Here is a 17394-nt window from a genome sequence, read left to right on the forward strand (position 1 = left end):
TTCAGCAGGTGGGATCCCAGTGAGCGAGTGGGATCTCGTGCGGTAGCTAAGCAGAACTCGGGATAGGCGAGTCTGCAGTGAGCCTTCAGTTACCCTCTTCAAGCCTTGCTTGATGGTTTGCACTGCTCTCTCTGCCTGACCATTGGACGCTGGTTTAAACGGGACAGATGTGACATGTTTGATCCCGTTACTTTGAACTCAGCACTGGTAAAACATGGCCCGTTGTCGCTCACCAGGACATCAGGTAAGCCGTGAGTGGCAAACATGGCCCACAGGGTTTCAGTAGTGGCAGCGGACGTGCTAGTCAACATTATCTCACATTCAATCCACTTGGAGTATGCATCAACAACCACAAGGAACATTTTACCCAAGAACGGGCCTGCACAGTCGACGTGTACCCTAGACCACGGTTTGGAGGGCCAAGAGTATAAACTGAGCTGCGCCTCTCTGGGTACATTGCTTAACTGCGAGCATGTATTACATCTGTGAACGCAGGACTCTAAGTCCATATTGATACCGGGCCACCACACATGGGATCTGGCTATCGCTTTCATCATTCTGATGCCTGGGTGGGTACAGTGGAGGTCATTGATGAAAGTGTCTCTGCCCTTCTTGGGGACCACTACTCGATTGCCCCACAGAAGGCAGTCTGCCTGTATAGACATTTCATCTTTGCTCTGCTGGAATGGCTTTATCTCTTCCTGCATTTGCACTGGGACACTGGACCAGCTCCCGTAAAGCGCACAGCTTTTGACTAGAGATAATAACGTGTCCTGGTTTGAACAGGTTTTGATCTGTCGGGCAGTGACAGGTGATTGCTCACTCTCAAATGTTTCCATAACCATGGCTAGATCTGTGGACTGCAACATTTCCACCCCCGTGGTGGGCAATGGCAGCCGACTGAGAAACATAGAAACATAGAAAATAGGTGCAGGAGTAGGCCATTCGGCCCTTCTAGCCTGCACCGCTATTCAATGAGTTCATGGCTGAACATGCAACTTCAGTACCCCATTCCTGCTTTCTCGCCATACCCCTTGATCCCCCGAGTAGTAAGGATTTCATCTAACTCCTTTTTGAATATATTTAGTGAATTGGCCTCAACAACTTTCTGTGGTAGAGAATTCCACAGGTTCTCCACTCTCTGCGTGAAGAAGTTTCTCCTCATCTCAGTCCTAAATGGCTTACCCCTTATCCTTAGACTGTGTCCCCTGGTTCTGGACTTCCCCAATATTGGGAACATTCTTCCTGCATCTAACCTGTCTAAACCCATCAGAATTTTAAACGTTTCCATGAGGTCCCCTCTCATTCTTCTGAACTCCAGTGAATATAAGCCCAGTTGATCCAGTCTTTCTTGATAGGTCAGTCCCGCCATCCCGGGAATCAGTCTGGTGAACCTTCGCTGCACTCCCTCAACAGCAAGAATGTCCTTCCTCAAGTTAGGAGACCAAAACTGCACACAATACTCCAGGTGTGGCCTCACCAAGGCCCTGTACAACTATAGCAACACCTCCCTGCCCCTGTACTCAAAGCCCCTCGCTATGAAGGCCAACATGCCATTTGCTTTCTTAACCGCCTGCTGTACCTGCATGCCAACCTTCAATGACTGATGTACCATGACACCCAGGTCTCGTTGCACCTCCCCTTTTCCTAATCTGTCACCATTCAGATAATAGTCTGTCTCTCTGTTTTTACCACCAAAGTGGATAACCTCACATTTATCCACATTATACTTCATCTGCCATGCATTTGCCCACTCACCTAACCTATCCAAGTCACTCTGCAGACTCATAGCATCCTCCTCGCAGCTCACACTGCCACCCAACTTTGTGTCATCTGCAAATTTGGAGATACTACATTTAATCCCCTCGTCTAAATCATTAATGTACAGTGTAAACAGCTGGGGCCCCAGCACAGAACCTTGCGATACCCCACTAGTCACTGCCAGCCATTCTGAAAAGTCCCCATTTACTCCTACTCTTTGCTTCCTGTCTGCCAACCAGTTCTCAATCCATGTCAGCACACGACCCCCAATCCCATGTGCTTTAACTTTGCACATTAATCTCTTGTGTGGGACCTTGTCGAAAGCCTTCTGAAAGTCCAAATATACCACATCAACTGGTTCTCCCTTGTCCACTCTACTGGAAACATCCTCAAAAAATTCCAGAAGATTTGTCAAGCATGATTTCCCTTTCACAAATCCATGCTGACTTGGACCTATCATGTCACCTCTTTCCAAATGTGCTGCTATGACATCCTTAATAATTGATTCCGTCATTTTACCCACGACTGAGGTCAGGCTGACCAGTCTATAATTCCCTGCTTTCTCTCTCCCTCCTTTTTTAAAAAGTGGGTTTACATTGGCTACCCTCCACTCTACAGGAACTGATCCAGAGTCAATGGAATGTTGGAAAATGACTGTCATTGCATCTGCTATTTCCAAGGCCACCTCCTTAAGTACTCTGGGATGCAGTCCATCAGACCCTGGGGATTTATCGGCCTTCAATCCCATGAATTTCCCCAACACAATTTCCCGACTAATAAGGATTTCCCTCAGTTCCTCCTCCTTACTCGACCCTCTGACCCCTTTTATATCCGGAAGGTTGTTTGTGTCCTCCTTAGTGAATACCGAACCAAAGTACTTGTTCAATTGGTCTGCCATTTCTTTGTTCCCCGTTATGACTTCCCCTGATTCTGACTGCAGGGGACCTACGTTTGTCTTTACTAACCTTTTTCTCTTTACATATCTATAGAAACTTTTGCAATCGTTTTAATGTTTCTTGCAAGCTTCTTCTCGTACTCCATTTTCCCTGCCCTAATCAAACCCTTTGTCCTCCTCTGCTGAGTTCTAAATTTCTCCCAGTCCCCGGGTTCGCTGCTATTTCTGGCCAATTTGTATGCCACTTCCTTGGCTTTAATACTATCCCTGATTTCCCTTGATAGCCACGGTTGAGCCACCTTCCCTTTTTTATTTTTACGCCAGACAGGAATGTAAAATTGTTGTAGTTCATCCATGCGGTCTCTAAATGTCTGCCATTGCCCATCCACAGTCAACCCCTTAAGTATCATTCGCCAATCTATCCTAGCCAATTCATGCCTCATACCTTCAAAGTTACCCTTCTTTAAGTTCTGGACCATAGTCTCTGAATTAACTGTTTCATTCTCCATCCTAATGCAGAATTCCACCATATTATGGTCACCAAGGGGCCTCGCACAACGCGATTGCTAATTAATCCTCTCTCATTACACAACACCCAGTCTAAGATGGCCTCCCCCCTAGTTGGTTCCTCGACATATTGGTCTCGAAAACCATCCCTTATGCACTCCAGGAAATCCTCCTCCACCGTATTGCTTCCAGTTTGGTTAGCCCAATCTATGTGCATATTAAAGTCACCCATTATAATTGCTGCACCTTTATTGTATGCACCCCTAATTTCCTGTTTGATGCCCTCCCCAACATCACTACTGCTGTTTGGAGGTCTGTACACAACTCCCACTAATGTTTTTTGCCCTTTGGTGTTCTGCAGCTCTACCCATATAGATTCCACATCATCCAAGCTAATGTCATTCCTAACTATTGCATTCATCTCCTCTTTAACCAGCAATGCTACCCCACCTCCTTTTCCTTTTATTCCATCTTCCTGAATGTTGAATACCCCTGGATGTTGAGTTCCCAGCCCTGAACATCCTGGAGCCACGTCTCTGTAATCCCAATCACATCATATTTGTTAACATCTATTTGCACAGTTTATTCATCCACCTTATTACGGATACTCCTTGCATTAAGACACAAAGCCTTCAGGCTTGTTTTTTTAACACCCTTTGTCCTTTTAGAATTTTGCTGTACAGTGGCCCTTTTTGCCTTGGGTTTCTCTGCCCTCCACTTTTCCTCATCTCCTTTCTGTCTTTTGCTTTTGTCTCCTTTTTGTTTCCCTCTGTCTCCCTGCATTGGTTCCCATCCCCCTGCCATATTAGTTTAACTCCTCCCCAACAGCACTAGCAAACACTCCCCCTAGGACATTGGTTCCGGTCCTGCCCAGGTGCAGACCGTCCGGTTTGTACTGGTCCCACCTCCCCCAGAACCGGTTCCAATGCCCCAGGAATTTGAATCCCTCCCTGCTGTACCACTGCTCAAGCCACGTATTCATCTGCGCTATCCTGCGATTCCTACTCTGACTAGCACGTGGCACTGGTAGCAATCCCGAGATTACTACTTTTGAGGTTCTACTTTTTAATTTAGCTCCTAGCTCCTTAAATTCGTTTCGTAGGACCTCATCCCTTTTTTTTCCTATGTCGTTGGTACCAATGTGCACCACGACAACTGGCTGTTCACCCTCCCTTTTTAGAATGTCCTGCACCCGCTCCGAGACATCCTTGACCCTTGCACCAGGAAGGCAACATACCATCCTGGAGTCTCGGTTGCGGCCGCAGAAACACCTATCTATTCCCCTTACAATTGAATCTCCTATCACTATTGCTCTCCCACTCTTTTTCCTGCCCTCCTGTGCAGCAGAGCCAGCCACGGTGCCATGAACTTGGCTGCTGCTGCCCTCCCCTGATGAGTCATCCCCCTCAACAGTACTCAAAGCAGTGTATCTGTTTTGCAGGGGGATGACCGCAGGGGACCCCTGCACTACCTTCCTTGCACTACTCTTCCTGCTGGTCTTCCATTCCCTAGCTGGCTGTGGACCCTTCTCCTGCGGTAAGACCAACTCGCTGCACGTGCTACTCACGTCATTCTCAGCATCGTGGATGCTCCAGAGTGAATCCACCCTCAGCTCCAATTCCGCAACGTGGTCTGTCAGGAGCTGGAGGCGGATACACTTCCCGCAGATGTAGTCGTCAGGGACACTGGAAATATCCCTGAGTTCCCACATGGTACAGGAGAGCATATCACGTGACAGAGCTCTCCTGCCATGAATTAACCCTTAGATACCCTTAAATTGGTGACAACACTGTTACAGGTTACTTCCTGAAATAAAAAAGAAAAAGAAAAACTACTCACCAATCACCAGCCAATCACTTACCCCTTTGGCTGTGACGTCACCTTTTGATTCCTTTCTACTTCTTTTCTGCTTTTTCTCCCGGCTGGAGGTGCACAAGCCCCGCCTTTATAGGCCTCACCTCGCACCTCGACTCCCGCCTCTCACCGACTGCTGCTGCCTGTGGAACACCCGCTGGGCCTTTATAGGCCTCACCTCGACTCCCGCCTCTCACCGACTGCCTGTGGAACACCCGCTGGGCCTTTATAGGCCTCACCTCGACTCCCGCCTCTCACCGACTGCCTGTGGAACACCCGCTGGGCCTTTATAGGCCTCACCTCGACTCCCGCCTCTCACCGACTGCCTGTGGAACACCCGCTGGGCCTTTATAGGCCTCACCACGCTGCTCCCGCCTCTCACCGACTGCCGCTGCCTGTGGAACACCCGCTGGGCCTTTATAGGCCTCACCACGCTGCTCCCGCCTCTTACCGACTGCCTGTGGAACACCCGCTGGGCCTTTATAGGCCTCACCACGCTGCTCCCGCCTTTCGCCTCTCACCGACTGCCTGTGGAACTCCCGCTGGGCCTTTATAGGCCTCACCTCGACTCCCGCCTCTCACCGACTGCCTGTGGAACACCCGCTGGGCCTTTATAGGCCTCACCACGCTGCTCCCGCCTCTCACCGACTGCTGCTCGGCGCAGTTTTCTGTGCCTGGCCTGTGGCGGATGGCGTAGTTGTATGCGGACAACGCGAGCGCCCATCTCTGGATGCAGGCCGATGCATTGGTATTTATCGCTTTACTCTTGGAAAATGGAAAGCAGCGAATGTAACGCCTCTGTTTAAAAAAGGGGGCAGACAAAAGGCAGGTAACTATAGGCCGGTTAGTTTAGCACCTGTAGTGGGAAAATGCTTGAAGCTATCATGAAGGAAGAAATAGCGGGACATCTAGATAGGAATAGTGCAATCAAGCAGATACAACATGCAAAGGGGAAATCATGTTCAACTAATTTACTGGAATTCTTTGAGGATATAACGAGCATGGTGGATAGAGGTGTACCGATGGATGTGGTGTATTTAGATTTCCAAAAGGCATTCGATAAGGTGCCACACAAAAGGTTACTGCAGAAGATAAAAGTACGCAGAGTCAGAGGAAATGTATTAGCATGGATAGAGAATTGGCTGGCTGACAGAAAGCAGAGAGTCGGGATAAATGGGTCCTTTTCGGGTTGGAAATCGGTGGTTAGTGGTGTGCCACAGGGATCGGTGCTGGGACCACAACTGTTTACAATATACATAGATGACCTGGAAGAGGGGACAGAGTGTAGTGTGACAAAATTTGCAGATGACACAAAGATTAGTGGGAAAGCGGGTTGTGTAGAGGACACAGAGAGGCTGCAAAGAGATTTGGATAGGTTAAGCGAATGGGCTAAGGTTTGGCAGATGGAATACAATGTCGGAAAATGTGAGGTCATCCACCTTGGCAAAAAAAACAGGAAAAGGGAATATTATTTGAATGGGGAGAAATTACAACATGCTGCGATGCAGAGGGACCTGGGGATCCTTGTGCATGAATCCCAAAAAGTTAGTTTGCAGGTGCAGCAGGTAATCAGGAAGGCGAATGGAATGTTGGCCTTCATTGCGAGAGGGATGGAGTACAAAAGCAGGGAGGTCCTGCTGCAACTGTACAGGGTATTGGTGAGGCCGCACCTGGAGTACTGCGTGCAGTTTTGGTCACCTTACTTAAGGAAGGATATACTGGCTTTGGAGGGGGTACAGAGACGATTCACGAAGCTGATTCCGGAGATGAGGGAGTTACCTTACGATGATAGATTGAGTAGACTGGGTCTTTACTCGTTGGAGTTCAGAAGGATGAGGGGTGATCTTTCAGAAACATTTAAAATAATGAAAGGGATAGACAAGATAGAGGCAGAGAGGTTGTTTCCACTGGTCGGGGAGACTAGAACTAGGGGGCACAGCCTCAAAATACGGGGGAGCCAATTTAAAACCGAGTTGAGAAGGAATTTCTTCTCCCAGAGGGTTGTGAATCTGTGGAATTCTCTGCCCAAGGAGCAGTTGAGCCTAGCTCATTGAATGTATTCAAGTCACAGATAGATAGATTTTTAACCAATAAGGGAATTAAGGGTTACGGGGAGCGGGCGGGTAAGTGGAGCTGAGTCCACGGCCAGATCAGCCATGATCTTGTTGAATGGTGGAGCAGGCTCGAGGGGCTAGATGGCCTACTCCTGTTCCTAATTCTTATGTTCATATGTTCTTATGACAGTGTAGAAGGAGCTTTACTCTGTATCTAACCCGTGTTGTACTTGCCCTTGGAGTGTTTGATGGGACAGTGTAGAGGGAGCTTTACTCTGTATCTAACCCGTGCTGTACCTGCCCTGGGAGTGTTTGCTGGGACAGTGTAGAGGGAGCTTTACTCTGTATCTAACCCGTGTTGTACTTGCCCTTGGAGTGTTTGATGGGACAGTGTAGAGGGAGCTTTACTCTGTATCTAACCCCGTGCTGTAGCTGCCCTGGGAGTGTTTGATGGGACAGTGTAGAGGGAGCTTTACTCTGTATCTAACCCCGTGCTGTACCTGCCCTGGGAGTGTTTGATGGGACAGTGTAGAGGGAGCTTTACTCTGTATCTAACCCCGTGCTGTACCTGCCCTGGGAGTGTTTGATGGGACAGTGTAGAGGGAGCTTTACTCTGTATCTAACCCGTGTTGTACTTGCCCTTGGAGTGTTTGATGGGACAGTGTAGAGGGAGCTTTACTCTGTATCTAACCCGTGTTGTACTTGCCCTTGGAGTGTTTGATGGGACAGTGTAGAGGGAGCTTTACTCTGCATCTAACCCCGTGCTGTAGCTGCCCTGGGAGTGTTTGATGGGACAGTGTCGAGGGAGCTTTACTCTGTATCTAACCCCGTGTTGTAGCTGCCCTGGGAGTGTTTGATGAGACAGTGTAGAGGGAGCTTTACTCTGTATCTAACCCCGTGTTGTACCTGCCCTGGGAGTGTTTGATGGGACAGTGTAGAGGGAGCTTTACTCTGTATCTAATCCCGTGCTGTACCTGCCCTGGGAGTGTTTGATGGGACAGTGTAGAGGGAGCTTTACTCTGTATCTAACCCCCTGTACCTGCCCTGGGAGTGTTTGATGGGACAGTGTAGAGGGAGCTTTACTCTGTATCTAACCCCGTGCTGTACCTGCCCTGGGAGTGTTTGATGGGACAGTGTAGAGGGAGCTTTACTCTGTATCTAACCCCGTGCTGTAGCTGCCCGGGGAGTGTTTGATGGGACAGTGTGGAGGGAGCTTTACTCTGTATCTAACCCCGTGCTGTAGCTGCCCTGGGAGTGTTTGATGGGACAGTGTCGAGGGAACTTTACTTCGGTAGATAAACATTGCAAGAACACACGGAACTTTAAAAACACGCATGATCGGACTGGTAGATATGAACAGTTCCAACAAAATTGCACCTTGTTACCGTGGGTGTTTTTTAGTGATGCCAGTTCCAGATCTGGGTCTGTCTGACACCTTGATGGTTAACGTCTACATCCAGTTGATGCCCGTTAATTCGCTCCCTTTTCCCTCAGAGCTGCTCACTTTAATTTAAAGCTATTGCACCCACTATAATCTGATGAAAATAGTCAAATTCAGACACATAAAATGGGACAAAAAGAAGACGTGGACTTGGTCTTGGTGGAAATATTTGGCCCTCTAGCTCCCAGTGTTTAAAGCTGAATGTTTTCACTTTCCACATCTTTTATAGAATGACTGACAGGAGTATTTAAATATTCAACGAGATGGAGAGTGAAACTGAAACTCTAACTTTGTCCTTCACAGTGAGAGTGAGACCACTTCCGACCATTTGGATGGTCACAGTTTCGGGCTACTTGTTGGTTAAACTGGGCATTGCTGTCGGACTCATTTCCTGCTTGAAGAGGATGAACAGAGTAAGAATTTCTTTAAGCTTTCCAGTAAATCAGGAATTAGTGCCGAGCTGTCACTTGACACGGATAAACTGATGTTCTTTGAACAGATATTATGTCACAAACTGTATTTTTAAATGTTATTTAAATATTGTACATTGTACTGAATTTAAAGAATCATTGATTGGCACATTTAAAGAAAGCAATTGTTCCAAATTCGCTAAATTCTTACAGCTTTGAATGTTTTTCCTGATTCAAACAGCACTAACTTCCCTGCTGCCACTTTCCACCAGGCTCTGAGGAAGGAATCAGGGAGATCTCGGAGGGCCATAGCTGGACAATGATTGGACAATGCTCAAACTAGGGGCCCAATCTTTGACTATTTTTCATTTACTGTCACAAGTATTCCTCTTGGAAATTAGTAACTTGAAAGTTATCAGGAACCAATAGTTGAACAGTTAAAGCACGACCTGTAAAAATTAAGATGAACTCAAAATACAAATGCTTGTTTGGCAATGAGTTTGATCATTTTAACGTTGCTGTTATTCCTGTTGCTGTGGCCTGGTGGCGCCAGAGAGCTGCAGGAGTGTTGGGGCATAGAAATGAATTTGTCGCTCTGTAAACACTTCCTCTGTGGTAGGTTTGGTTCACCTGATTTACTCACGGTCAAATCTCAGTCCATTCAAAAGGAAAGTTTCTGTTTGGGAGAGCTCAGTTGGGGTAGTGTTCGAGGAAGGAGTGTTTCAGGGCTGTGTGCGAGGAATTGTAGAATGGGAACTGTTGGGGTGAGAGGCACAGCAATGTGGTAACTAGTGGAAGGTTTGAACTTACATGAAGGATGTGAGGTAACCTGTATTGTTCAGGATGTTTACATAGAATTCACAGAGAGAAACAGGCCATTCGGCCCAGCTGGTCCATGTCGGGGTTTATGCTCCACACGAGCCACCTCCCACCCAATCGACACCTCCTTCTATTCCTTTCTCCCTCGTGTACTTATCTAGCCTCCCCTAAATTTAATCTATACTATTCACCCCAACCTCTGTGTGTGTGTGTGAGCTCCAGCCTGGAATGTCAGTGAGATCTCTGAGAGCCGTACCTGATTATCAGTGAATAAAATTAAAACGGAAAATCAAAGGAGATTGCTCACATTGAGTCCAATATTCTAGAATTCAAATTATTGTCATGGTGCATATAGGTACCAAGAATATAGGTAAAAAACGGGATGAGATCCTACGAGACGAATTTAGGGAGCTCGGAGCTAAATTAGAAAGTAGGACCTCAAAAGTAGTAATCTCAGGATAACTAATCACGTGCTTGTCAGAGTAGGAATCGCAGGATAGCTCAGATGAATACGTGGCTTGAGGAGTGGTGCACAAGGGAGGGATTCAAATTCCTGGGACATTGGAACCAGTTCTGGGGGAGGTGGGACCAGTACAAACCGGACGGTCTGCACCTGGGCAAGACCGGAACCAATGTCCCAGGGGGAGTGTTTGCTAGTGCTGTTGGGGAGGAGTTAAACTAATATGGCAGGGGGATGGGAACCTATGTAGGGAGACAGAGGGAAGTAGAATGGGGGCAGAAGCAAAAGATAGAAAGGAGAATTGTAAAAGTGGAGGGCAGGGAAACCTAAGGCAAAAAGCAAAAAGGGCCACATTACACCAAAATTCTAAAGGGGCAAAGTGTGTTAAAAAGACAAGCCTGAAGGCTCTGTGCCTCAATGCGAGGAGTATTCGGAATAAGGTGGACGAATTAACTGCGCAGATAGTAGTTAACGGTAATGATGTCATTGGCATCACGGAGACATGGCTCCAGGGTGACCAAGGCTGGGAACTCAACATCCAGGGGTAGTCAACATTTAAGAAGGATAGACAGAAAGGAAAAGGAGGCGGGGTGGCAATGCTGGTTAAAGAGGAAATTAATGCAATTGTAAGGAAGGACATTAGCTTGGATGATGTGGAATCGGTATGGGTGGAGCTACGGAATACCAAAGGGCAGAAAATGCTAGTGGGAGTTGTGTGCAGACCACCAAACAGTAGTAGTGAGGTTGGGGACAGCATCAAACAAGAAATTAGGGATGTATGCAATAAAGGTACAGCAGTTATCATGGGCGACTTTAATCTACATATTGATTGGGCTAACCAAACTGGTAGCAATGCGGTGGAGAAGGATTTCCTGGAGTGTATTAGGGATGGTTCTCTAGACCAATATCTCGAGGAACCAACGAGGGAGATGGCCCTCCCAGACTGGGTGATGTGTAATGAGAAAGGACTAATTAGCAATCTTGTTGTGCGAGGCCCCTTGGGGAAGAGTGACCATAATATGGTAGAATTCTTTATTAAGATGGAGAGTGACACATTTAATTCAGAAACTAAGGTCCTGAACTTAAGGAAAGGTAACTTCGATGGTTTGAGGCGTGAATTGGCTAGAATAGACTGGCAAATGATACGGTGGATAGTCAGTGGCAAACATTTAAAGATCACATGGATGAACTCCAGCAATTGTACATCCCTGTCTGGAGTAAAAATAAAAAGAGGACGGTTGCTCAACCGTGGCTAACAAGAGATATTAATGATAATGTTCAATCCAAGGAAGAGGTATATAAATTGGCCAGGAAAAGCAACAAACCTGAGGACTGGGAGAAATTTAGAATTCAGCAGAGGAGGACAAAGGATTTAATTAGGAGGGGGAAAATAGAATGTGAGAAGAAGCTTGCCGAGAACATAAAAACTGACTGCAAAAGCTTCTATAGATATGTGAAGAGAAAAAGATTAGTGAAGACAAATGTAGGTCCCTTGCAGTCATAATCAGGTGAATTTATAATGGGGAACAAAGAAATGGCAGACCAAGTCAACAAATTGGTTCTGTCTTCACTAAGGAAGACACAAATAACCTTCCGGAAATACTAGGGGACCGAGGGTCTAGTGAGAAGGAGGAACTGAAGGAAATCCTTATTAGGCGGGAAATTGTGTTAGGGAAATTGATGGGATTGAAGGCCGATAAATCCCCAGGCCCTGATAGTCTGCATCCCAGAGTACTTAAGGAAGTGGCCCTAGAAATAGTGGATACATTGGAGATCATTTTCCAACAGTCTATCGACTCTGAATCAGTTCCTATGGACTGGAGGGTAACTAATGTAACACCACTTTTTAAAAAGGGAGGGAGAGAGAAAGCGGGTAATTATAGACCGGTTAGTCTGACATCAGTAGTGGGGAAAATGTTGGAATCAGTTATTAAGGATGAAATAGCAGCGCATTTGGAAAGCAGTGACCGGATCCGCCCAAGTCAGCATGGATTTATGAAAGGGAAATCATGCTTGACAAATCTTCTGGAATTTTTAGAGGATATAACTAGTAGAGTGGACAAGGGAGAACCAGTGGATGTGGTGTATTTGGACTTTCAAAAGGCTTTTGACAAGGTCCCACACAAGAGATTGGTGTGCAAAATTAAAGCACATGGTATTGGGGGTAATGTACTGACATGGATAGAGAACTGATTGGCAGATAGGAAGCAGAGAGTCGGGATAAACGGGTCTTTTTCAGAATGGCAGACAGTGACTAGTGGAGTGCCGCAGGGCTCAGTGCTGGGACCCCAGCTCTTTACAATATACATTAATGATTTGGATGAAGGAAATGAGTGTAATATCTCCAAGTTTGCAGATGACACTAAACTGGGTGAGCTGTGAGGAGGATGCTAAGAGGCTGCAGGGTGACTTGGACAGGTGAGGTGAGTGGGCAAATGCATGGCAGATGCAGTATAATGTGGATAAATGTGAGGTTATCCACTTGGGGGGCAAAAACGCGAAGACAGAATATTATCTGAATGGTGACAGATTAGGAAAAGGGGAGGTGCAATGAGACCTGGGTGTCATGGTACATCAGTCATTGAAAATTGGCATGTAGGTACAGCAGGCGGTGAAGAAGGCAAATGGTATGTTGGCCTTCATAGCTAGGGGATTTGAGTATAGGAGCATGGATGTCTTACTGCAGTTGTACAGGGCCTTAGTGAGGCCTCACCTGGAATATTGTGTTCAGTTTTGGTCTCCTAATCTGAGGAAGGACGTTCTTGAGATTGAGGCAGTGCAGCGAAAGTTCACCAGACAGATTCCTGGGATGGCTGGACTGACAAATGAGGAGAGACTGGATCAACTGGGCCTTTATACATTGGAGTTTAGAAGGATGAGTGGGGATCTCATAGAAACATATAAAATTCTGACAGGACTGGACAGGTTCGATGCAGGAAGAATGTTCCCGATGTTGGGGAAGTCCAGAACCAGGGGACACCGTCTTAGGATAAGGGGCAGGCCATTTAGGACTGAGATGAGGATAAACTTCTTCACTCAGAGAGTTGTTAACCTGTGGGATTCCCTACTGCAGAGACTCATTGAGACCAGTTCATTGGATATATTCAAGAGGGAGTTAGATGTGGCCCTTACGCCTAAAGGGATCAAGGGGTATGGAGAGAAAACAGGAAAGGGGTACTGAGGGAATGATCAGCCATGATCTTATTGAATGGTGGTGCAGGCTCGAAGGGCCGAATGGCCTACTCCTGCACCTATTTTCTATGTTCATGTTTCTATGTTCATTTAATTTACTATCAAACATATTCCTCTTTGATATTGGAAGTTAATGACTTCCATGTTGTCAGAAACCAATATTATTTGAAAAGTAAGATTAAAAATGACAATAAATTGAACAGTATGACTGACTTTGTGAAAATGAATGATTCTGATAAACGTCACAGCAGATCACAGCTCAGGGAGGTAACAAAAGAGACAGGATCAGTAGCTTCAGGAGGAGACCATTGTTGTGTCAGAAGCAGAGTTATAAGTTCAACGAGGTAACTTTACTGGTGAGGTCAGTCAACCACAGGGAGAACCTCTTAGAAATGTGGTCACACTATGGCCATGACCTTTAACCTCAAAAGTATAAACTTATTTTACATTCATATATTCATAGTGGGAAAAATCTTCCACAATATCTTCTCTCAGTAACTGGCGTTAGTTTATCATTTTAATCAGGTCTACTTCTTCCAATGACTGAACCTTTAATTGTTGAAATTATCTCAGTAACACTGAGCCAGTGATGTGTGGGCCATGTTCTGTTCTGTTCCCCATTCTGTAAAATTACTCCTCTATTCAACTTCCTCTTTATCCATCACTTCCAGTCCACTGTTTATTCTTGAAGCATAAACTCTTTATTTAAAGCACATTTCTTGTCTTTTGTCAGATATTGCACAGCGGGAGCCCACAAAAGGCGACAGGAAATGAAACAGATGATGCACCAGAAGCTATCGCATTACAGACCCTGAACTCTGACCCTGATCTGGAGACCATAGAATGACTGGTACAGCATAGAAGGAGGCCATTCAGCCAGGGCCGGATTAACCCATTGGCTAAGAAGGCTATAGCCTTAGGCCCTCATTTTTTAGGCCCTCGACTTTAGGCCCTCATTTTTATACCATTAACCCTAAATCTTTATCACAAGGTTGGCGAAGCAATATCATATATAACTGCATAATTATATCTTCAGAGGTGCAAAATATTGTGTCCTTATGGCTCAAAGTGTGTTTAAAATTCTGTGACAATCTGGAAACATGTTTAAATATCCAAAAATGATTCACCCAGAGAGTTATGTGCACTGTTCACAGGACCAGTGCTATAATATCAGGTCTGATCATTGTGAATCCTTACAAAAGGATGAAGTATTTTCATTTATCTTTTGAAAGTGGAAATGTCGACGACAAAGTCAAATGTGAAAAGTATTTAGTCGAGTAAGTATGTCCTCATAGATACCCCTCGATATCCCTCATAGATACCCCTAGATATCCCCCATAGATACCCCTAGATATCCCCCATAGATACCCCTAGATATCCCCCATAGATACCCCTAGATATCCCTCATAGATACCCCTAGATATCCCTCAGAGATACCCCTAGATATCCCCCATAGATACCCCTAGATATCCCCCATAGATACCCCTCGATATCCCTCATAGATACCCCTCGATATCCCCCATAGATACCCCTAGATATCCCCCATAGATACCCCTAGATATCCCCCATAGATACCCCTAGATATCCCCATAGATACCCCTAGATATCCCCATAGATACCCCTAGATATCCCCCATAGATACCCCTAGATATCCCCCATAGATACCCCTAGATATCCCCCATAGATACCCCTTGATATCCCCCATAGATACCCCTCGATATCCCCCATAGATACCCCTAGATATCCCCCATAGATACCAATATATAGTACATATATAGGCCCTTCCCTCCTATTAACCTTCGGCCCCACACAGCCTTAATCCAGCCCTGCATTCAGCCCATGGTGTCTCTGCCCATCGAGTTCTGCAGCCTCAGGAACCTACATCGATACATCGTGGAAACTTTAGAAATAGATTTGTGTTTTTATTCTGGATTTATTTTGTGGTAATCTTTTGTGTAACTGGATTAGTTTATATCCCAAAGTTTACAGTTCAATAGTTCCCAGTCAGTCTCAGTATCTGTTATTTTACTTTACAAGTGCTAACTTTCCCGGTCACTGTATGAAATTACAAAGGGTGGAAATTCATCGGACATTGGGCAGATTTGCTGATCTCCACTCGCGGCCGGTGAGGCCCCACACTGGGGCTACAGTTTTCTCTCCCTTAGACAGTCCCTCGGACAATCTCAGGGGAAGGATGTCTCCATGCTCTCACCCAGGGAATTGTTTGCAGCAGAGTGCGACTGAAAGATTAACAGAAAAGAACCAGCATGAATAAAAGTGGGAAAGTAAATATGCAAATTAAAGTGGGAATTATTCCAGCTCTGGGAATGTTCTATTAATTTATCCTCAACAATCATTTAAAAGCCCTGCTAATCAATTGTTTGCTGATTGCACTGATAGATTGTGATGAAGAGATTGGTTGGGAATGGAATGGGAAAGTATTGTCATTGAATCACTCCGACCCTCTCCCGATCACACACCTTCCCCTTTGTTCTTTCCACACACACTTTTCTCTGGATCTCGACTTGCTTGAAAACTGTCAAATCTCCAACATCTTCCAGTTCTGTTGAAAGGTCATCGAGCTGAAACATTAACTCTGTTTCTCTCTCCACAGATGCTGCCTGACCCGCTGAGTATTTCCTGCGTGTTCTGTTCTTATTCCTCTTTACCCATGTTGCAATAATGAGAATACATTTCCCTTTCTTTCGGACTTCATTCTTTTGACCATTTACGGGAATGTATCCAAGGTAATGGATCTGTGTAAATAAAAAACTATCACTTCAGCTTGTCCCCCTCCCCCGCCCTTTCCCCGGAGCCCTGCAAATTGTTTAACATCAGCTACTTATCCAATTCCCTTTTGAAAGCCACGATTGAATCTGCCTCCACCACCCTCTCAGGCCGTGCATTCCAGATCTGAACCACTCGCTGCATAAAAACGTTTTTCCTCATCTGGCCTTTGGTTCTTCTGCCAATCACCTTAAATCTGTGTCCTCTGGTTCCCGACCCTTCCACCAATGGGAACAGTTTCTCTCGATCTACTCTGTCCAGACCCCTCATGATCAAATCTCCTCTCAACCTTCTCTGCTCCAAGGAGAACAACCCCAGCTTCTCCAGTCTATCCACGTAACTGAAGCCCCACATCCCTGGAACCATTCTGGTAAATCTCCTCTGCACCCTCTCTAAGGCCTTCACATCCCTCCTAAAGTGTGGTGCCCAGAATTGGTCACAATACTGCAGCACAGGCCGAACCGGTGTTTTATACAGGTTCATCATAGTCTCCTTGCTTTTGCACTATCTCTCTAATTATAAAGCCCAGGATCTCATAAGCTTTCTTAACCATTTTCTCAACCATCCTGCCACCTCCATATACCCCCCGGTCTCTCTGTTCATTCACTCCCTTTAGAGTTGCACCTATTGTGTTCCTAACACAGATGAGACTGCACACAGAGAGGTTAAAGTAATAGTGACCTCAGTCTTTATTAAGACACTCCAGAGTAAGGAACAGGCCTTAGGGGCCGGCTTATCCGGCTTATGCTGGGATCCCTTGGGACTTCAGGGGATGCGCTCCCTGGTGGTGGAACATGGGAGTGCATGCTTTACAGATACACAACATCACTCCCCGCCCAAAGTCAAAGTGAAAACTATTTACAAGGTGAGGCGGTCGGGAGCCTTTCCCTGGTGGACCGCCTCGGTACAAATGTCTGTTCTGGTGTGTTAGCTGTGCCCTTGCTGGGCTGGCGTGTTATTGGCCCTGCAGGGCTGCTGGGTGAGCCTGGCCTTGCTGGGTTCCATTTCCTGGTCTGGGGTGGTGTCGTTGATCCTTTGGGTGTGTGTTGTGGGCTCGAAAAAGGTGGTGTCTGCTGTGGGTTGTTCAGGGCAGTCTGTGAATCGCAGCCTCGTTTGGTCCAGGTGCTTTCTGCAAATTTGTCCATTGTCTAGTTTGACTACAAACACCCTACTCCCTTCTTTAGCTATCACCGTGCCCACGATCCACTTGGGAC

At 46.2% G+C, this 17394-nt stretch overlaps 1 protein-coding gene across 2 annotated transcripts in view; it reads left to right on the top strand.

Moving 5' to 3' along the window:
• Positions 1-15711, top strand: part of LOC139274013 (uncharacterized) — a 54145-nt gene extending 38434 nt beyond the window's left edge. For both annotated transcript variants that reach the window (XM_070891102.1, XM_070891159.1), the window contains exons 6-7: positions 8816-8925; positions 14127-15711. In XM_070891102.1, the coding sequence (XP_070747203.1) occupies positions 8816-8925; positions 14127-14240 (224 nt within the window). In that variant the 3' untranslated portion in view covers positions 14241-15711. The remainder of the gene's footprint in view (positions 1-8815; positions 8926-14126) is intronic.
• The last annotated feature ends 1683 nt before the right edge of the window (positions 15712-17394 follow it).

Source organism: Pristiophorus japonicus, chromosome 1, assembly GCF_044704955.1.
Source record: "Pristiophorus japonicus isolate sPriJap1 chromosome 1, sPriJap1.hap1, whole genome shotgun sequence".
NCBI lineage: Eukaryota > Metazoa > Chordata > Chondrichthyes > Pristiophoridae > Pristiophorus > Pristiophorus japonicus.